At 42.9% G+C, this 22098-nt stretch overlaps 1 protein-coding gene across 1 annotated transcript in view; it reads right to left on the minus strand.

The window, feature by feature from the left end:
* The window catches only part of TMC3 (transmembrane channel like 3), a 53938-nt gene that overhangs the window by 30318 nt on the left and 1522 nt on the right, over positions 1 to 22098 (minus strand). Inside the window, exons 2-7 of the mRNA XM_068991452.1 lie at positions 21498 to 21644; positions 15929 to 16004; positions 12174 to 12255; positions 5114 to 5220; positions 3905 to 4003; positions 3660 to 3802 (exon numbers count right to left, since the gene is read on the minus strand). Coding sequence (XP_068847553.1) covers positions 3660 to 3802; positions 3905 to 4003; positions 5114 to 5220; positions 12174 to 12255; positions 15929 to 16004; positions 21498 to 21644 — 654 coding nt within the window. The remainder of the gene's footprint in view (positions 1 to 3659; positions 3803 to 3904; positions 4004 to 5113; positions 5221 to 12173; positions 12256 to 15928; positions 16005 to 21497; positions 21645 to 22098) is intronic.

Genomic DNA, 22098 nt, shown 5'->3' on the forward strand with positions numbered 1-22098 from the left:
TGGAAGAAGCACAAGCTGGAATCAAGATTGCTGGGAGAAATATCAATAACCTCAGATATGCAGATGACACCACCCTTATGGCAGAAAGTGAAGAGGAACTAAAAAGCCTCTTGATGAAAGTGAAAGAGGAGAGTGAAAAAGTTGGCTTAAAGCTCAATATTCAGAAAATGAAGATCACGGCATCTGGTCCCATCACTTCATGGGAAATAGATGGGGAAATAGTGGAAACAGTGTCAGACTTTATTTTGGGGGGCTCCAAAATCACTGCAGATGGTGACTGCAGCCATGAAATTAAAAGACGCTTACTCCTTGGAAGGAAAGTTATGAGCAACCTAGATAGCATATTCATAAGAAGAGACATGACTCTGCCAACAAAGGTCCATCTAGTCAAGGCTATGGTTTTTCCAGTGGTCATGTATGGATATAAGAGTTGGACTGTGAAGAAAGCTGAGCGCCAAAGAATTGATGCTTTTGAACTGTGGTGTTGGAGAAGACTCTTGAGAGTCCCTTGGACTGCAAGGAGATCCAACCAGTCCATTCTGAAGGAGATCAGTCCTGGGTGTTCTTTAGAAGGAATGATGCTAAAGCTGAAACTCCAGTATTTTGGCCACCTCATGTGAAGAGTTGACTCACTGGAAAAGACTCTGATGCTGGGAGGGATTGGGGGCAGGAGGAGAAGGGGACGACAGAGGATGAGATGGCTGGATGGCATCACCGACTCAATGGATGTGAGTTTGAACTCTGGGAGTTGGTGATGGACAGCGAGGCCTGGCATGCTGCAATTCATGGGGTCGCAAAGAGTCAGACATGACTGAGCCACTGAACTGAACTGAACTGAATATGTGGAATCTTAAAAAACAAAAAGTCTACAAATGAACTTAACTACAAAACCAAAGCAGAGTTAAGATGTATAACATAAACTTATGGTTACTGGGGGTGGGATAAGGGTGGCGGAGGGATAAACTGGAACATTGGGATTGACACATACATTGCTATATATAAAACAGATAATTAACAAGGATCTGCACAGGGAATGCTACTCAATTCTCTGTAATGGCCTATGTTCTAAGAGTGAACATATGTATATGTAAGCTTCCCCCAGGTGGCGCTAGTGGTAAAGAATCCACTTGCCAACGCAGGAGATGCAAGAGATGTGGGTTCAATCTCTGGGTAAGAAAGATCCCCTGGAGTAGGAAGTGGCAACCCACTCCAGTATTCTTACCTGGAGAATTCCATGGGCAGACGAGCCTGGTGGGTCAGAGAGTCGGACAGGACTGAGCGACTGAGCACATGAGCACACATACATAGGTATAACTGATTCACTTTGCCATACACCTTAAACTTACACAATATTGAAAAGTCAACTAAACACTAATTAAAATTTTAATTAATTAAAAAGTTAACAAAAAGACCAGAGAGGGTCATGCCAAAACAGTGTCGGGAGCAGGCTCAGCCACTGGGGGCTGCTGCGAGTCTATGCGGAGCAAGGAGCCCCATCTATGTCTGGACAGGCAGAGCCCTAGCTGGGTTCAGCCCCGTTTGTGGCTTGTGTCCTCAACCACCTGCTTTGAACGGTGTGAAAACAGCACATTCTTGGGTGAGTCCATTGCATAAGCTCTCCCATCACTGGTGATCAGGAAGTCCCTGTAGGCGTGCGCACTCACTGCACGTGTGCAGCTGTGATTGTGAAAAAAAATTCTTTACTTTGAACTAAATCAGTTCTTGGAGCCCCTGCCCGATGAAGCAACTACCCCACCAAGTGGAAGCCTGTCAGATACCTCTAATACAAGACTTTGCATTAGATGTAAGGCAGGAGTCACAATTCTGTCCTCAGGAAAAAGTCCTCTTGTTCTTCAGGCTAGCGGTCCCCAACTCCTGGGCCACGCGCCAGTACTGATTCATGGCCTGTTAGGAACCAGGCGGCGCAGGGCAGCAAATGAAGCTTCATCTGTACTTCAGCCGCTCCCCGTCCTGCTCTCATTACCCCTAGATGGGACCATCTAGTTTCAGGAAAACAAGCTCAGGGCTCCCAGAGTGTGCATTATGGCGAGGTATACAATTATTTCATATCACAATGTAATAATAATAGAAATAAAATGCACAATAAATGTAATGTGCTTGAATTATCCCCAAACCATCCCCTACCCTGTCCATGGAAAAATGGTTTTCCGTGAAACTGGTCCCCAGTGCTAAAAAAGCCCGCTGCTCTAGAGCTTCTCTCCTCTTAGAAGCTTTTCCCTTTCTGTCAGATACCTGCTCCAGAGTTGACAGCAATTTGTCTCTTAAACTCTAACATCCAGCAAAGGGTTCGTGTTGTAGGTGGGGTCTTGAGGCCCCCACCAGAGGCTAAGCTGGAAAGCTTCCTGTGAACTTTCGGTCTTCAAGTCACTCTGCATCTCTCTGTATGTGAGTATGCATGCCCAGTCACTCAGTTGTGTCTGACTCTCTGCAGCCCCATGGACTATAGCCCACTAGGTTCCTCTGTCCATGGAATTTATCCAAGCAAGAATACTGGAGTGGGCTTCCATTTCCTTCTCCAGTGGATCTTCCCAACCCAGAGATGGAACACACATTTCTTGCTTCTTTTGCTGGCAGGCAGATTCTTTACCACTAGCACCATCTGCTGTTTTTTCTGTTTTATAATAATTGAATTATAACCATAATTATAAACATAACCTTACATATCAATAAATATATTTCAACAATATTCTTATTGGTGATTTTTATCATGTTCCTCTTTTTCTTTAACTTTTTATTTCTTATTGGGGTTTTGGACTGCAAGGAGATCAAATCAGTCAATTCTAAAGGAAATCAGTCCTGAATATTCACTGGAAGGACTGATGCTAAAGCTGAAACTCCAGTACTTTGGCCACCTGATGCAAAGAACTGACTCATTGGAAAAGACCCTGATGCTGGCAAAGACTGAGGTCAGGAGGAGAAGGGGACGACAGAGGACAAGATGGTTGGATGGTATCACTGACTTAATGGATATGAGTTTGAGCAAGCTCCGGGAGTTGGTGATGGACGGGGAAGCCTGGTGTGGTGCAGTCCATGGGGTTGAAAAGAGTTGGACATTAACTGAACTGATAGCAGATTAACAGTGTTGTGATAGTTTCAGGTGCAGAGTGAAGGGACTCAATCATACATACACATGTACCCATTTTTGTGTGGACTCTTAAGGTCCTCAAGTCACTGCATCTCCCTAGGTTTTGTCTGCTTGATGACAATGATGATGATGACTGTTTAATCTTTTTTTATCCTAATCCCTTCTACCTGAACTTTGCTATGATGACGCAAGGGGCAGAGTGATGAAGACAAGCTGGTGTGTACACAGGATCAGAGCTTCCCTGGTGGCACTAGTGATAAAGAATCCGCATGCCAATGCAGGAGGCACAGGTTTAATCCTTGGATTGAAAGATGCCCTGGAGGAGGGAATGGCAACCCCCTCCATTCATGCCTGGAAAATTACATGGACAGAGTAACCTGGTGGGCTACAGGTCATACAGTTGTTGCTGAGTCAGATAGGACTGAGCAAGGACGCCATGCCTAATCTGTAACATGGGCAGATGTATGCCCTGACTTTGCAGGGTTAGTGACAAGATGAAATGAGATCATCCACAGCATTTTGGCCTGGATTTTGAGGAACTGAACAGACATACTTTTTTAAGAGGATGATGAAGCTGTAAGCAAACACCGCCATTCCCACCAGGAAATAGGCCAAGGGCAGCCGGTAGCCAGCTCTCCCAATCCGTCTCTCCCTGCCGTAGTAGCCATAGAAAAGGACTGAGTACTGGAGGTAACCCTGCAGAAAGAGCACTCGGTGTCATTTCTGACTCCCAGGTTCTAGAACATTGACAACCCCCTCCCACCTCGAGACAAGAGCGTGGCTCGGCCTGAAACTCACCCCCAGGGACCAAACGGTGTCCAGATCTTGGGCAGATGCAATATGCTCCTTGGGGATGGTCTTGCTGGCTGTGCTTCCAAACGGTTGGCCTGCAATGAGCTGGTGACAGAGGAAAGGCGATCACGCAGTCCTCTGGGTGGGAAGGGACCGGAAGAAAAGGGGCCACTGATCTCCATGCACCTGTGAAGATGCTGTGCCTACAAGACTCTTAGGAAGTGGATTCTGCTTGATACTTGTCTATGAGGAATTCATCACGAGTGGCCAAACTTTCATTTGCCTGACTGGGGCCAGTCTGAGTGTACTCTCTAGGCTGGACATGGCTTCTAAGGGAGGATGTTTGAACACTGGGTTTTTATAATGGCATAGGAAATGGTCCCATTTGCTTTGCAAAGATAAAGTTTAGTTGAGAAATGGATTTTACTTTAACACAATGTCTGCACACTGGCCATAAGCCAAATTCAGCCTAACACTTCCTTTTGTGTGGCCCAAGAGCTAAGGAAGGTTTGAGCGGTGGTGGTTTAGTGGCTAAGTCATATCCAATTCTTTGTGACCCCATGGACTATAGACCCCCAGGCTCCTCTGCCTGTGGGATTTCCCAGGCAAGAATGCTGGAGTAGGTTGCCATTTTCTTCTCTGGAGGATCCTCCCAACCCAGGGATCAACCCCATATCTACTGCTTGACAGTTGGATTCTTTACCACTGAACTACTTGGGGAGCTACTTTAAATGGTTGGAAAAAAATCCAAAATTGCTTCCCAGGTGGCTCGGATGGTAAAGAATCTGTCTGCTATACAGGAGACCTGGGTTCAATCCCTGGGTCGGGAAGATCCCCTGGAGAAGGGAATGGCTACCCACTCCAGTATTCTTGCCTGGAGAATCCCATGGACAGAGGAGTCTGGGGGCTACAGTCCACGGGGTTGCAAAGAGTCAGACACGACTGAGTGACTCAGCACTCATAAATAAAATTTTATCAGAATGCAGCCACACTTACTAGTGATCTAGGGCTTATGATGTAGCAGATTTAAGAAACCCACAAAGACTGAAATATTTACTACCTGGCCCTTTACTGAAACAAGTTCGCTGAGCCCTATTTGGACACAGAGATTATCCTTCCCACGAGGATAATGAGGGTGCCTGTCTTATGCTACAGCTCTAAACATCTCTTCTTTATAACAAACGGCACTTTAAATTCTCCTGATATAGTTCTTACCTCTGGAAGAACAATAAAAGCACCTGTCATAATCGTGAGCACAATATTGATTCCAAATAACCATCTCAAGAATATGAAATAAGAGGCAACACCAGATCCAAAATGACCTAAAGAAAGACAAGGTAAGGAGCACAGTTTAAAGAAAATCCTCCCAGTGCAAGAAGGTCTCTGTAAAGCAACACTGATTTTTTTTTTCTTACATCAGCAGGACATAGACTAAGAATGCCATAATGTCCCTGTCAGGGTGTTGACCCATGATGATCATTCAGAAGGATTAACACATTCCTTAATATCTACTGATTACACACCTACATCCTTAATCCCTAATGTCATACTTTCCCTCATGTCATATGGATCTAAAACGCTTTTTATCAGATTTACATTTCACCTATGTTCAAAAATATCAGCCTCTTTTGAGGATTTAAAAGATTTCTTTTTCATTTTGCATAATTTGGAAAATTCCAAGGATATTGTAAGGATTCTTTTGTCTTAATTTCAAAAGAAATAACAGTGTGTTAGATGTTAACATTAGGGGAAAGTGGTCAAAGGGGTTATAAGAATTCTCCTTGCCACTTTTCCATACATCTAAACTTATTCTGAAATAAAAAGGGTGTTTAAAAACAAATTTCTGGGACTTCACTGATGGTCTAGTGGTTAAGACTCCCTGCTTCCCCTGCAGGTGGCCCAGTGGAAGGTGGGAGGTGGCAGGTGGACCACTCCCTGGTCCTGGAACTGAGGTTCCCACATGCCACACAGCATGGCTAAAAAATGACTAAAAGTAAATTTCTATTGAGAAAACAAGGGGGCTTAGAGGAAGTTGGATGGGGATGTAGATGACACTTCTGATGACTTTCTGGAGCAGGTGTACTGGTATCATACTTTGGAAAAGTAGTATCTTGAAATTTTATTTCAAATCTAGCTTATGTTTCATAATAAGTAGTAAAATAAGTAGTAAAAAGTCACCTACTCCAAGGCTACAAAATTAAAATCACTACTAGAATTACTTTCTAGTAAATTTTTAGTGGAACCATCCATTGTCATCCTATACGTGTATTTTTTCGTATAAAACTGTCATGTCTCTACACATCTAGGGTTAACAATCTATTATGAGCATTTTCTCATATGAAATATTTCCCTATAAAATGAATTTTATTGTTCCATCCAATGAATGTTACATAATTTATTTAACTTAAACCCCACTCCCTGACTCTTTGGAAGTGTCTAATTTGTCACTAGGTAGAGTATTTGCTATCATAAATGATTCTGCAGAAATCAGTTTCTAAGGTCAGATTTCCTAGAACCAAAGCCTGAGAAAAGGGTTGAGCTAACAAGATATATATCCCAAAGAAAGGCAATGCCAAAGAATGTTCAAACTACCGCACAATTGCACTCATCTCACATGCTAGCAAAGTAATGCTCAAAATTCCCCAAGCCAGGCTTCAAAAGTACATGAACCACGAACTTCCAGATGTTCAAACTGGATTTAGAAAAGGCGGAGGAACAAGAGATCAAATTGCCAACATCTGTTGGATAATTGAAAAAGCAAGAGAGTTCCAGAAAAACATCTACTTCTGCTTTATTGACTATGCCAAAGCCTTTGACTGTGTGGATCACAACAAACTGTGGAAAATTCTTAAAGAGATGGAAATACCAGACCACCTGACCTGACTCCTGAGAAACCGTATGCAGGTCAGGAAGCAACAGTTAGAACTGGACATGAAACAACAGATTGGCTCCAAATCAGGAAAAGAGTACGTCAAGGCTGTATATTTTCACCCTGCTTATTTAACTTATAGGCAGAGTTTAATATGTGAAGTGCTGGGCTGGATGAAGCACAAACTGGAGTCAAGATAACCGGGAAAAATATCAATAACCTCCGATACGCAGATGACACCACCTTTATGGGAGAAAGAGAAGAAATAAGAGCCTCTTGACAAAAGCGAAAGAAAAGGGTGAAAAGTTGGCTTAAAACTCAACATTCACAAAACTAAGATAATGGCATCTGGTTCCATCATTTCATGGCAAATAGATGGCAAAACAGTAAGAGATTATTTTTTTTACTCCAAAATCACTGCAGATGGTGACTGCTGCCATGAAATTAAAAGACGCTTGCTCCTTGGAAGAAAAGCTATGACCAACCTAGACAGCATATTAAAAAGCAGAGATATTATTTTACCAACAAAGGTCCATCTAGTCAAGGCTATGGTTTTTCCAGTGGTCATGTATGGATGTGAGAGTTGAACTATAAAGAAAGCTCAGTGCTGAAGAGTTGATGTTTTGAACTGTAGTGTTGGAGAAGACTCTTGAGAGTCCCTTGGATTGCAAAGAGATCCAACAGTCTATCCTAAAGGATATCAGTCCTGAATGTTCATTGGAAAGACTGATGCTAAAGCTGAAGCTCTAATACTTTGGCCACCTGATGGGAAGAACTGGCTCATTGGAAAAGACCCTGATGCTGGGAAAGACTGAAGGCAGAAGAAGGGGATGACAGAAGATGAGATGGTGGGATGGCATCACCAACTTGATGGACATGAGTTTGAGCAAGCTCTAGGAGTTGGTGATGGATAGGGAAGCCTGGCATGCTGCAGTCCATGGGGTGGCAAAGAGTCAGACATGACTGACTGACTGAACTGAACTGAACATGATATATTGAGGAAGCAATCTCAGGAGAAAGTGGGTCAGGGGGGTCAGGGGAGGTCAGGGGATAGAGCTGAGCAAAGATGTGGTCTCAACTTGAGCCTGGCTTAGCCTAATCCCATGGGGAGCTCTGGAGGGCAAGTTGCATCATAGAGTTGGTTCCACTTTGAACAAGAAACTAGACTTGAATACCCCTTAGTCATCGCCTGTAGGCTCTCCAGTGGGGCTGGGGGAGCAGGTGATGTCTGCCCAACATCTGGAACAATGTGGGCCAAGACTAATCCTCGAGGGAAGGGAGTGGCCAGAAGACATAGCAGCCAGCACTCAGAACAACTGAAAAAGGGTGGACCAGACAAGTAAAGGGATCTGGGCAGGGAATCAAGTGTGTCTGATTTTGTTGTGGCTGCTGTTTTCTCTGGTTGTTAGGGAATGGAAGGGTTCTATCAAACAGTATTAACATTCTGAAGATATTTGGTTCAAATTACCACTTTCCCCTAGAAATAGCATCCCAATTGACATTTCTACCACTGGTATTAAAGGGATTCAGTTCAGTTCAGTCGCTCAGTCATGTCTGACTCTTTGCGACCCCATGAATCATAGCACGCCAGGCCTCCCTCTCCATCACCAACTCCTGGAGTTCACTCAGACTCACGTCCATCGAGTCAGTGATGCCATCCAGCCGTCTCATCCTCGGTTGTCCCCTTCTCCTCCTGCCCACAATCCCTCCCAGCATCAGAGTCTTTTCCAATGAGTCAACTCTTTGCATGAGGTGGCCAAAGTACTGGAGTTTCAGCTTCAGCATCATTCCTTCCAAAGAAATCCCAGGGCTGATCAACCAGTTCAGAATGGACTGGTTGGATCTCCTTGCAGTCTAAGGGACTCTCAAGAGTCTTCTCCAACACCACAATTCAAAAGCATCAATTCTTTGGCACTCAGCCTTCTTCACAGTCCAACTCTCACATCCATACATGACCACAGGAAACACCATAGCCTTGACTAGACAGACCTTTGTTGGCAAAGTAATGTTTCTGCTTTTGAATATGCTATCTAGGTTGGTTATAACTTTTGTCCCAAGGAGTAAGCGTCTTTTAATTTCATGGCTGCAATCACCATCTGCTGTGATTTCCATAGCCTTGACTAAATGGAACTTTGTTGGCAAAATAATGTCTCTGAAAAGGATTAATTTCACTTAAATGTTAAAAATGCTTTTCCCCTCCTCAATTTGTCATCTAACTTTTACCTCTATTTTTTATGTACATAAAATTTCTTTTATGTGTAGTTAAATATAACCATACTTTCCTGGGTGATTCCTTCTTTACTTTCAGAATTTGACAGGTTCACATCACATTACTTGTATTTCTTTTTATCCCCTCATGGTTTCTTATTCAAATAAAATCCCTTACATTATACAGTGGAAGTGACAAATAGATCCAAGGGATTAGATCTGATAGATAGAGTGCCTGAAGAACTATAAATGGAGGTTTGTGACATTGTACAGGAGACAGTGATCAAGACCATACCCAAGAAAAATAAATACAAAAAGACAAAATGGTTGTCTGAAGAGGCCTTACAAATAGCTGTAAAAAGAAGAGAAGTGAAAGGCAAAGGTAAAAGGAAAAATATACCCATTTGAATGCAGAGTTCCAAAGAACAGCAAGGAGAGATAAGAAAGTCTTCCTCAGTGATCAATGCAAAGAAATAGAGGAAAACAATAGAATGGGGAAAACTGGAGATCTCTTCAAGAAAATTAGAGATACCAAGGGAACATTTCATGCAAAGACGGGTACAATAAAGGACAGAAATGGTATGGACCTAACAGAAGCAGAAGATATTAAGAAGAGGTGGCAAGAATACACAGAACAACTGTACAAAAAAATATCTTCATGACCAAGATAAGCATGATGGTGTGATCACTCACCTAGAGCCAGATATCCTGGAATGCAAAGTCAAGTGGGCCTTAGGAAACATTACTACAAACAAAGCTAGTGGATGTGATGGAATGCCAGTTGAGCTATTTCAAATCCAAAGATGATGCTGTGAAAGTGCTGCACTCAATATGCCAACAAATTTGGAAAACTCAGCAGTGGCCACAGGACTGGAAAAGTCAGTTTTCATTCCAATCCCAAGGAAAGGTGATGTCAAAGAATGTTCAGACTACCGCAGAACTGCAGTCATCTCACACACTAGCAAAGTAATGCTCAAAATTCTCCAACCCAGGCTTCAACAGTACATGAACCATGAACTTCCAGATGTTCAAGCTGGATTTAGAAAAGGCAGAGGAACCAGAAATCAAATTGCCAACATCCGTTGGATCATCAGAAAAAGTAAGACAGTTCTAGAAAAACATCTACTTCTGCTTTGCTGATTATGCCAAAGCCTTTGACTGTGTGGATCACAAGAAACTGGAAAATTCTTCAAGAGATGAGAATACCAGATTACCTGACCTGACTCCTGAGAAATCTGTATGCAGGTCAAGAAGAAAGTTAGAACTGGACATGGAAAAACAGACTGGTTCCAAATAGGGAAAGGAATAAGTCAAGGCTGCATATTGTCACCCTGCTTATTTAACTTATATGCAGAGTACATCATGAGAAATGCTGGATTGGATGAAGCATAAGCTGGAATCAAGATTACCAGGAGAAATATCAATAACCTTAGATATGCAGATGACACCACCCTTATGACAGAAAGAGAAGAAGAACTAAAGAGCCTCTTGATGAAAGTGAAAGAGGAGAGTGAAAAAGTTGGCTTCAAACTCAACATTCAGAAAACTAAGATTATGGCATCTGGTCCCATCACTTCATGGCAAATAGAGGGGGAAACAATGAAAACAGTGAGAGACTTTATCTTCCTGGGTTCCAAAATCACTGCAGATGGTGACCGCAGCCATGAAATTAAAAGACGCTTGCTCCTTGGAAGAAAAGCTATGACCAACCTAGACAGCATATTAAAAAGCAGAGACATTAGTTTACCAACAAAGGTCCATCGAGTCAAAACTATGGTTTTTCCAGTGGTCATGTATGGATGTGAGAGTTGGACTATAAAGAAAGCTTGGTGCCAAAGAATTGATGCTTTTGAACTGTGGTGTTGGAAAAGACTCTTGAGAATCACTTGGACTACAAGGAGATCCAACCAGTCCATCCTAAAGGAGATTAGTCCTGAGTGTTCATTGGAAGGACTGATGTTGAAGCTGAAACTCTGATATTTTGGCCACCTGATGCAAAGAACTGACTCACTGGAAAAGACCCTGATGCTGGGAAAGATTGAAGGCAGGAGGAGAAGGGGACAACAAAAGATGAGATGGTTGGATGGCATCACTGACTTGATGGACATGTTTGAGTAAGCTCCAGGAGTTGGTGATGGACAGGGAAGCCTGGCATGCTGCAATCCATGGGGTGGCAAAGAGTTGAACACTACTGAGCATCTGAATTGACCTAATTGAGCTTTAAAGTGAAAGATCTAGGTTATTCTTTAAAGCAGTTGACTCAATTGTTCCAGCATCCATTAAGGCTCTATGCTACATGTTTCAATTCCTGTAGTTTCTATAATGTATTTCATTTAACGTTTTGGTTATACTAGTTCATTTAAGTTTTTCCTTTTAAAAAAGTTTTCAATTAATTGCTTTTTCCATATGAGCAATATACAAAACACACTGTATTGTAATTTTATTGAAACTGCATTAAAACCTACAAATTGATACTGAGAAAATCAACACCTCCCAAATATTAAATCATTCTATATCTCTTCACAAAACACTTTAACTATCTCATGATCAAAGCTCAGTTTTCTTTATTTCAGACTTCTGGTTATATTTATTCCTCTGTGTTGCATTTTTGTGTTTGTACTGTGTGTGTTTTTATTCTTTTAAACATTTTTTTATCTGTGCTATGCAGCTTTTGGGATCTTAGTTCCCCGAGCAGGGATCAAACCTATGACCCTTGTGCTGGGAGTGTTAAATTCTTAACCACTGAACCACCAGGGAAGTCCCACAATGTGTGCGTTTTCAAATGTTACTATGATTGATTTAATTGCAGGGGTAGGGGGTGTATTTTTCTAAATGAGTACAGTCAAAATGCTCTCTCAAAATGCTAATCTTTGCATTTTGTTTTGTAATCACCCATGTTATCCTTTTATTCATCTAACAGTTTTCCCTCTCTATCGTTTCTGGGTTTATATTGTGTCCAAGGCATGAACTGACAGAGCGCCAGTGGAATGTGGGGCAGTATTTTTCCTGGGAGGTGGTAGAGACAGACAAACACTGTGTCTCCCACCGCCATAGACGCCTGGGCAGCCTCAGTCAGCACTGTGTGTACAAGGGCCCTGACTGCCCAGTGTAGGAACCAGTTTGCCCCAGACCCATCTCAGACCTCACTGCGGGCTGGCCACCACCTCCCACCCCACTCCTCCAAGTGCCAGCACTTACTTTCGATTTTCTTTATCCTCATTTCCCAGGGGATGAAGATGACCACGAAGTTACAGGCCAGACGAGCAAACTTCCGCCACAGCTAGGGAGGAGGGAGCAGGATTAGAGGACTTGACATGCATGAGGGTGGCAGTGATTGTATGGAGCCCAGGTCCCACGTCGTGGTGAGGCTCCCAGCCAGCATGCTCAGTCGCTCAGTCATGTCCGACTTTTCAAGCCCGTGATATGTAGCCGCCAGGATCCTCTGTCCATGGGATTCTCCAGGCAAGAATACTGCAGTGGGTTGCCATTCCCTTTTCCAAGGGATCATCCCAGCCCAGGAATCAAAGCCAGGTCTCCACCATTGCAGGCAGACTCTGTACTGTCTGAGCCACCAGGGAAGCCATTTAAGAGCAAAGTGAACACAAAATTAAGCAAAACCAAGGAAGAAATGGGTCCTAATTTCAGGCCTGGGTTATTGAGATTTGGTAAGGCTTCTCAGATCATTGGGAGCAGGTGTGTACTAATAACATGTATTATAGCTTATGAACAATCTGTACATCCAGAGTGTGTACTGACCACCTACATTGTGTTTCCAGTACCTCGGATACAAATCATAAGCAAGACATGTGAGGTATCAGCTGGTGTGGAGTCTGCATCCAGATAGAAGGGAGGAAACAATGAAGAATTCAACTCATTAGAACTGGGGGATAGCTTTTTGAAACAAAGGGTCAAGGAAGGCCTACCTGGGGAGGTCATACATGAGCTGAGATGTGAATGAAAATTAATCAATAGTTCCAAAAATAATTAGTCCTTAGTGGAGCTACCTAGAAAGGGAGAATGGCCAGGAGAAGCCTGTGGGTTAGCATGAGCTGGGCATTTTACAGGAAAGAATAAGAAGAAAGGAATGAGATGAGGTCAAAAAGGAGGAAATGGCTGATCTGATGGGTCAGAGGAAGGAGTCAGGATTTAATTCTAAATGCAATGTATATACAATGTACATTAATGTATGTAAGATGGAATATCACTCAGCCATAAAAAGGAACAAAATTGGGTCATTTGGAGAGAGGTGGATGGACTAAAGTCTGTCATATAGAGTGAAGTAAGTCAGAAAGAAAGTACGTCAAGGCTGTATTTTGTCACCCTGCTTAATTAACTTCTATGCAGAGTACATCAAGAGAAGCGCTGGGCTGGAAGAAGCACTAGCTGCAATCAAGATTACCAGGAGAAATATCAATAACCTCTGCGCAGATGACACCACCCTTATGGCAGAAAGCAAAGAACTAAAGAGCCTCTTGATGAAAGTGAAAGAGGAGAGTGAAAAAGTTGGCTTCAAACTCAACATTCAGAAAACTAAGATCATAGCATCTGGTCCCATCACTTCATGGCAAATAGATGGGGAAACAGTGGAAACAGTGTCAGACTTTATTTTCCTGGGTTCCAAAATCACTGCAGATGGTGACTGAAGCCATTAAATTAAAAGACGCTTGCTTCTTGGAAGAAAAGTTATGACCAACCTAGACAGCATATTAAAAAGCAGAGACATTACTTTGCCACCAAATGTCTGCCTGCTCAAAGCTATGGTTTTTCCAGTGGTCATGTATGGATGTGAGAGTTGTAGTATAAAGAAAACTGAGCACTGAAGAATTGATGCTTTTGAACTGTGGTCTTGGAGAAGACTCTCGAGAGTCCCTTGGACTACAAGGAGATCCAACCAGTCAATCCTAAAGGAAATCAGTTCTGAATAGTCATTGGAAGGACTGATGTTGAAGCTGAAACTCCAATACTTTGGCCACCTGATGTGAAGAACTGACTCATTGGAAAAGACCCTGATGCTGGGATATATTGAAGGCAAGAGGAGAAGGGGATGACAGAGGATGAGATGGTTGGATGGCATCACTGACTCAATGGACATGAGTTTGAGCAAGCTCTGGGAGTTGGTGGTGGACAGGTAGGCCTGGTGTGCTGCAGTCCATGGGGTCGCAAAGAGTCGGACACAACTAAGCAACTGAACTGAAGTCAGAAAGAGAAAAGGAAATATCATATACTAATGCATATGTATGGAATCTAGAAAAATGGTAGAGATGAACCTATTTCCCAGGCAGAAATATTGACACACTTGTAGAGAAGGGACATGTGGACGTGGCGGGGGGAGATGGGTGGGACAAACTGGGAGACTGGGGTTGATACATATATGTATTACCATTTATAAAATAGACAGTTAGTGAGAAGACGCTGCATAGCACAGGGGGCTCAACCTGGTGCTCTGTGATGACCCGAGAGGAGGGATGAGGGTGGGTGGGAGGGGATATATGTATATATATAGTTAATTCACTGTGTTGTACAGCAGAAACTAACACAACATTGTAAAGCAATTATATTCCAATAAAAAAGACACGATCATTGATCACTATCATATGAGATATAAGAATGAATTAAGTCAACCCCGAAAAAAAAAAGGGTAGAGAAATGATGTTATGAATGAGGAGGGGAAGAACCAAAGTGTCAGAATGAAAAAATCTGCTGTCTTCATAGTGGATGGTAAATGCTTTTGGAAAACGATTGATATTTATCAAAAACCAGAAAACATGGATCATCTTTTTTTCTACAGAGGTCATAGTTTTGACATGTATCCTAGAAAAAGACTTTTAAAAGACTGGAAAAGCCATCTGTACAAAGACAATCTTTGCAGGTCTGTTAACACTAATGAAAAATTAGAAGCTATTTAAATATCACCAGCAGGCAAGTAACTAATTAAATTAACATACATCTTCCTGATGGAATATTACAGAGTCATAGAAAACAATAAGTATAAAAACATGGTGAAAAATAAAATAGCAACATGGAGAAAAATCCTTGTTATGGTGTTAAGTGAAAAAAAAGAAAGCAAGACAGAAATACTTGTGTACTATAATTACTCTGGGGCTTCCCTGGTGGCTCAGATGGTAAGGAATTCACCTGCCAATGCAGAAACCATGGGTTCAATCCCTCGGTTGGGAAGATCCCCTGGAGAAGGAAATGGCAACCCACTCCAATATGCTTGCCTGGGAAATTCCATGGACAGAGGAGCCTGGTGGCTACAGTCCATGGGGTTGCAAAGAGTTGGACATGAATTAGTGACTAAACAATAACAACATAATTAGTCTGATGTGAAAATTATATATCCAATGACTGAAATGTGAAGTTTAAAGAAAGATACTAGCAAAACAGTAAAAGTTACTCTTATCTACTTCATCCCCCGCCAAAAGATACTATGGAAAGTAGAGAATCATAGTGGAAAAAATAATTTTTTTCATTGTTTTTGAAGTATTTATGAAAATTATTGGAATGTCTTTATTAACAGATACTTTCATGTATACTAAAGTTCAACTGTAAGTAACTGGATGGGAAAAGTAACAAGCAATAATCTAGCACCGTATTAACAAATGAGCGTTGGAATATGCCTGCAATTTTCTCATTAGATGAAATACAGTGAAGAAAACCCACACACATAAGTGGGCTTCACTTGGTAAAGAGGCCAGATCATTCTCCCAAGGGAAGATCTCTTTTTTCTGATGAGTTGGGCTTCCTCAGGGAGCACAATTTGTTAAGTGACATCATCGGGACTTCAGATGCAAGTTTTGGGAAACTCGGACGTTCTAGCTCACCATACTGTTCAACAACTATTAATGAGGGACGTTTATAACCCATGTAGTACAGCAAGTGCAAGGTTAATTCAACTGCCTGGGCTAGGGGACCAGAGGAAGGGTGGGCACCTGCGTGTGTATGCTCTTTACCTCTGCACCGGCCGCTTGGTAGCCTCGAGTCCTGGTCAACCGCCCTTCAAACTTCAGCACAATATCCTTTGCTCGCCTGAGAAAGGAAGAAAAACATGGTGGTGAGCACATGTTTATCACCCTGGTAATCTCGGCAACACAGGTGAATGTGCAGTAGGAATAGATAGCCAAACAGTGGAGAAGAGATGCGCGTATGCAAATCTTGCATTTTCTAACTTTTGATAACCAATTGTTGTTCAGTCTCCAAGTCGTGTCTGACTCTTCGAGATCCCAAGGACTGCAGCATGCCAGGCTCCCCTGTAGTCCACAATCTCCCGGAGTTCACTCAGACTCAGGTCCGTTGAGTCAGTGATGCCATCCTACCATCTCATCCTCTGCCACCCCCTTTCCCTCCTGCCCTCAATCTTTCCAGTCAATCCTAGATCAAACCAGTCAATCCTAAAAGAAATAAACCTGAATATTCATTGGAAGGACTGAAGCTGAAGCTGAAGCTCCAATACTTTGGCCACCTGGTGAGAAGAGCTGACTCACTGGAAAAGACCCTGTTGCTGGGGAAGACTGAAGGCAAAAGGAGAAGAGGGCAGCAGGGGATAAGATGGTTAGATGGCATCACCAATTCAACAGACATAAATTTGAGCACACTCTGGGAGACAGTGGAGGACAGAAGAGCCTGGTGTGCTGCAGTCCATGAGTCACGTCAAACATAACTTAGCAACTGAACAACAACAACAACAGAGACAGGGGCCTATATCAGTGAAATAATAATTCATTTCATTTCATTCATTCATTATAAAATCTTAGGTCAAATTCTTCTTTTCTGATTGGGATATAGGTGCTTTATGATGTTGTGTTAGTTTCTGCCCTTCAATGATATGAATCAGCTGTATGTATACATATATCCCTTCCCTCGTATACCTCCCTCCCCACCCCCATCCAACCCCTCTAGGTCACCACAGAGCACCCAGCTGAGCTCTGTGTTACAGCAGTGGAGCTTCCCACGAGATATCTTTTCAAGCATGGTAGTGTATATATGTCAATGCTATTCTCCCAATTCATTCATTACGTTTTCCATGCAAGTGACTTTCTGCACACCTGTTTGGGTCAAGTACAGTGGAACACAGAGGTGCATAAAATACAGTTGTTCCCCTGGAATAGCGCACTAGCTAATAAGGATGACAGAGAACTGAAGCAACCATGGGAGAGGGTGGTGTGTAAGGACTGAGTAGGGGGCCGAGGCAGCAGTGAGCCAGGCTGGGACCTGGGACCGTTTCCTGTAGTGTGTGCACCTGGACACACCTCCCAGGCAACAAAATACAATGAAACTAAAAAGGACTAAAAATAACTGCCTGCATGCACAGTTGGGGCAAATTATGGACAATAAGATACAAAGAGACCAAAACCCGAACTGTCACTTCTGAAGAGTCAGGAACAAAAGCAGGGTACTGTGCATGCCCCCTGCACACAGCACCACCTCAGGGTGGGCAAACCACCTAAGCCACCCCTCAGGCCTGACCCCTGAACACACCCACACCTTACCCTGCATGTAAGGAACAAACTTGTACCCTCCCCCGCTTCAATGAACTGGCAAACGAGGGAAACTGTTATCTGTTCTTGTTCTCTCCTGCTGCACCAGGGATCCCAATAAAGCCGCGTCTGAATTTCTTGTCTGGCCTCTGGTTAATTTCTTTTCATTAAGGAGGCCAACAGCCAGTTGTGGATGTGACTGGTGATGGAAGCAAGGTCTGATGCTGTAAAGAGCAATATTACATAGGAACCTGGAATGTTAGGTCCATGAATGAAGCAAATTGGAAGTGATCAAACAGGAGATGGCAAGAGTGAATGTCAACATTTTAGGAATCAGTGAACTAAAATGGACTGGAATGGGTGAATTTAACTCAGATGACCGTTATATCTACTACTGTGGGCAAGAATCCCTTAGAAGAAATGCAGTTGCCATCATAGTCAACAAAAGAGTCCAAAATGCAGTACTTGGATGCAGTCTCAAAACTGACAGAATGATCTCTTTTTGTTTTCAAGGCAAACCATTCAATATCACAGTAATCCAAGTGTATGCCCTGACAAGTAATGCTGAAGAAGCTGAAGTTAAATAGTTCTATGAAGACCTACAAGACCTTTTAGAACTAACACCCAAAAAAAGATGTCCTTTTCATTATAGGGGACTGGAATGCAAAAGTAGGAAGTCAAGAAACACCTGGAGTAATAGGCAAATTTGGCCTTGGAGTACAGAATGAAGCAGGGCAAAGGTTAATAGAGTTTTGCTAAAAGAACACACTGGTCATAGCAAACACCCTCTTCCAACAACACAAGAGAAGACTCTACACATGGACATCACCAGATGGCCAACATCAAAATCAGATTGATTATATTTTTTACAGCCAAAGATGGAGAAGCTCTATACAGTCAGCAAAAACAAGACAGGGAGCTGACTGTGGCTCAGATCATAAACTCGTTATTACCAAATTCAGGCTTAAATTGAAGACAGTAGGGAAAACCACTACACCATTCAGGTATGACATAAATTAAATCCTTTACAATTAGGCAGTGAAAGTAAGAAATAGAGTTAAGGGATTAGATCTGATAGAGTGCCTGATGAACTATGGATGAACATTCGTGACATTGTACAGGAGACAGGGATCAAGACCATCCCCAAGAAAAAGAAATGCAGAAAATCAAAATGGCCATTTGAGGAGGCCTTACAAATAGCTGTGAAAAGAAGAGAAGCAAAAAGCAAAGGAGAAAAGGAAAGATATACACATCTGAATGCAGAGTTCCAAAGAATAGCAAGGAGAGATAAAAAAGCTTTCCTTACTGATCAGTGCAAAGAAATAGAGGAAAACAATAGAATGGGAAAGACTAGCGATCTCTTCAAGAAAATTAGAGATACCAAGGGAACATTTCATACAAAGATGGGCTCAATAAAGGACAGAAATGGTATGGACCTAACAGAAGCAGAAGATATTAAGAAGAGGTGGCAAGAACAAACAGAACAACTGTACAAAACAGATCTTCACGACCCAGATAATCACGATGGTGTGATCACTCACCTAGAGCCAGACATCCTGGAATGTGAAGTCAAGTGGGCCTTAGGAAGCATCACTATGAACAAAGCTAGTGGAGATGATGGAATTCCAGTTGAGCTGTTTCAAATCCTGAAAGATGATGCTGTGAAAGTGCTACACTCAATATGTCAGCAAATTTGGAAAATTTACCAGTGGCCACAGGACTGGAAAAGGTCAGTTTTCATTCCAACCCTAAAGAAAAGCAGTGCCAAAGAATGTTCAAACTACTGCGCAATTGCACTGATCTCACACATTAGTAAAGTAATGCTCAAAATTCTCCAAGCCAGGCTTCAGCAATCCGTAAACCATGAACTTCCAGATGTTCAAGCTGATTTTAGAAAAGGCAGAGGAACCAGAGATCAAACTGCCAACATCTGCTGGATCATTGAAAAAGCAAGAGAGTTCCAGAAAAACATCTTTTTCTGTGTTATTGACTATGTCAAAGCCTTTGACTGTGGATCACAAAAAACTGTGGAAAATTCTGAAAGAGATGGGAATACCAGACCACCTAACCTGCCTCTTGAGAATCCTGTATGCACATCAGGAAGCAACAGTTAGAACTGGACACGGAACAACAGACTGGTTCCAAATAGGGAAAGGAGTACGTCAAGGCTGTATATTGTCACCCTGCTTATCTAACTTATATGCAGAGTACATCATGAGAAACGCTGGACTGGAAGAAGCACAAGCTGGAATCAAGATTGCTGAGAGAAATATCAATAACCTCAGATATACAGATAATACCACCCTTATGGCAGAAAGTGAAGAAGAACTAAAGAGCCTCTTGATGAAAGTGAAAGAGGAGAGTGAAAAGTTGGCTTCAAACTCAACAGTCAGAAAAGATCATGGCTAATATCATGGCATCCAGTCCCATCACTTCATGGCAAACAGATAGGGAAAGAGTGGAGACAGTGGCAGATTTTATTTTGGGGGGCTCGAAAATCACTGCAGATGGTGACTGCAGCCATGAAATTAAAAGACGTTTGCTCCTTGGAAGGAAAGTTATGACCAACCTAGACAGCATATTAAAAAGCAGAGACATTACTTTGCCAACAAAGGTCCATCTAGTCAAGGCTATGGTTTTTCCAGTGGTCATGTATGGATGTGAGAGTTGGACTATAAAGAAATCTGGGTGCCAAAGAATTGATGCTTTTGAACTGTGGTGTTGGAGAAGACTCTTGAGAGTCCCTTGGACTACAAGGAGATCCACCCAGTCCATCCTAACTGAGATCAGTCCTGAGTGTTCATTGGAAGAACTGATGTTGAAACTGAAACTTCAATATTTTGCCCGCCTGATGTGAAGAGCTGACTCATTTGAAAGGACCCTGACGCTGGGATATATTGAGGGCAGGAGGAGAAGGGGACGACAGAGGATGAGATGGTTGGATGGCATCACTGACTCAATGGACATGAGTTTGGGTGAACTCTGGGAGTTGGTGATGGACAGGGAGGCCTGGCGTGCTATGGTCCATGAGGTTACAAAGAGTCGGACATGACTGAACGACTAAACTGAACTGAACTGAAGGATGTCAAGAACCCTGGTCAGTAACAGAAGTGGGGACAGTTCCTAACCCAGGCCCCATCACAGACAAGCCTCTCTACAGGTAACAAATACATGCTCTGTCCTCCTAGACAGAGGAGGACAGGTCTAGGTCCAGGCCCAAGGCTGGAGTTCCCTGCTTTCTCTGCCTCAGCAACACTCCCTTGAGCCCGGAGCGCTCAGGGTCCACTGCTCTTTCTGCCTTCCACAGACCTGGTGAGTCTCCGAAGGTCCAATTACCGGAGCATTGCTCCAGTAGTTTCTCAAGGTGACTGGGAGGAGACAGGTGACTGGGGATGACAAATGCAGGTCTTGAAGGGCGAGCTGTTCTCCGAGAGATTGATGGCTGGCCTGCGCCTCCCTGGTATCGGCGTCTCAGAGCCCTGGCTACACTTACGGAGGAAGGCCTGGTTCATTCCTTGAATCCTGACTGAAAAGGTATCATTTGCTTTCCTCTCCCTGCAGGTTAAAAAAGACTCACCCTCTTACAGTTCAGATAATCATTAATCATCAGAGTTTCTGTATGCTTTTCAAAATTCTGATAGAGTACATGACTTAGATTTTTTACGTGGACCATTTTTAAAGACTTTATCAATATGTTACAATATTGCTTCTGTTTCATGTTTTGGGTTTTTCTTTTTGGCCCGGAGGCAGTGGGATCTTCCCTCCTTGACCAGGGAAGGGACCCACAGCCTCTGCATTGGAAGGCAAAGCCTCATCCACTGGACCACCAGCGAAGTCCCTACATGACTCTGTGTGTTTTATTGAAATAGAGTTGATTTCTGGAGAAGGCCTTGGCAATCCTCTCCAGTATTCTTGCCCGGAGAATCCCATGGACAGAGGAGCCTAGCAGGCTACAGTCCTTGAGGTCACAAAGAGTCAAACAGAGCTGAAGCAGTTTAGCACACATGCACTTGCAATAACCAACTGGTGCTGTCGGGGCCCTTACCTCAGCGCCCTCAGCTTCTGCCCCATGGTCCAGGGTCGACAGCGAATGTTTGCCATGAGATCTTTCTGGAACTGTATGTTCTGAAAGATTTGTTCTGGATCATGGCTGTCCCCCGTTTCATCTGCAGTAAAGCTGTCCTCCAAGTTGCTGAATGGATCAGGGCATTAAGGAGGAAATCAGATTAGTAGAATTACTTCCAGCCAAGATCTTGCCCTGGGTAAGTTCAGCCTCTTGCTCTCTGGGGGTCATCTGTATGAAGCTGGTATGTGTGGAAGAAGAGGAGAGGGATATGGGGTGTCGGAGAGAGAATCCAGTAGTGTTAGCAGCCATTGGAACATATTCACTGGGTTCTATAACTTTGATGGGTCAGTGAAAAACAAAAGCTTCGAAGGATAAAAGATGTTACCAGAAGCTGTCGTAAAAGGAACCGAGAAAATACTTATGTAGGATTCCTGAAGAGCAGCATCTTTGGTGGTAAAACAATTTCTTTTACAGGCTAACTGAAATAATCAGCTTAATTTTAAAGAAAGGACTCCTCCTGCCCCCTAACTCTGGAAGTAAAATAAATAAAAGTCAAAGTATCTCATCTAGAGAGCCCCCC

The sequence above is a fragment of the Capricornis sumatraensis genome, chromosome 19, assembly GCF_032405125.1.
Source record: "Capricornis sumatraensis isolate serow.1 chromosome 19, serow.2, whole genome shotgun sequence".
Lineage (NCBI taxonomy): Eukaryota > Metazoa > Chordata > Mammalia > Artiodactyla > Bovidae > Capricornis > Capricornis sumatraensis.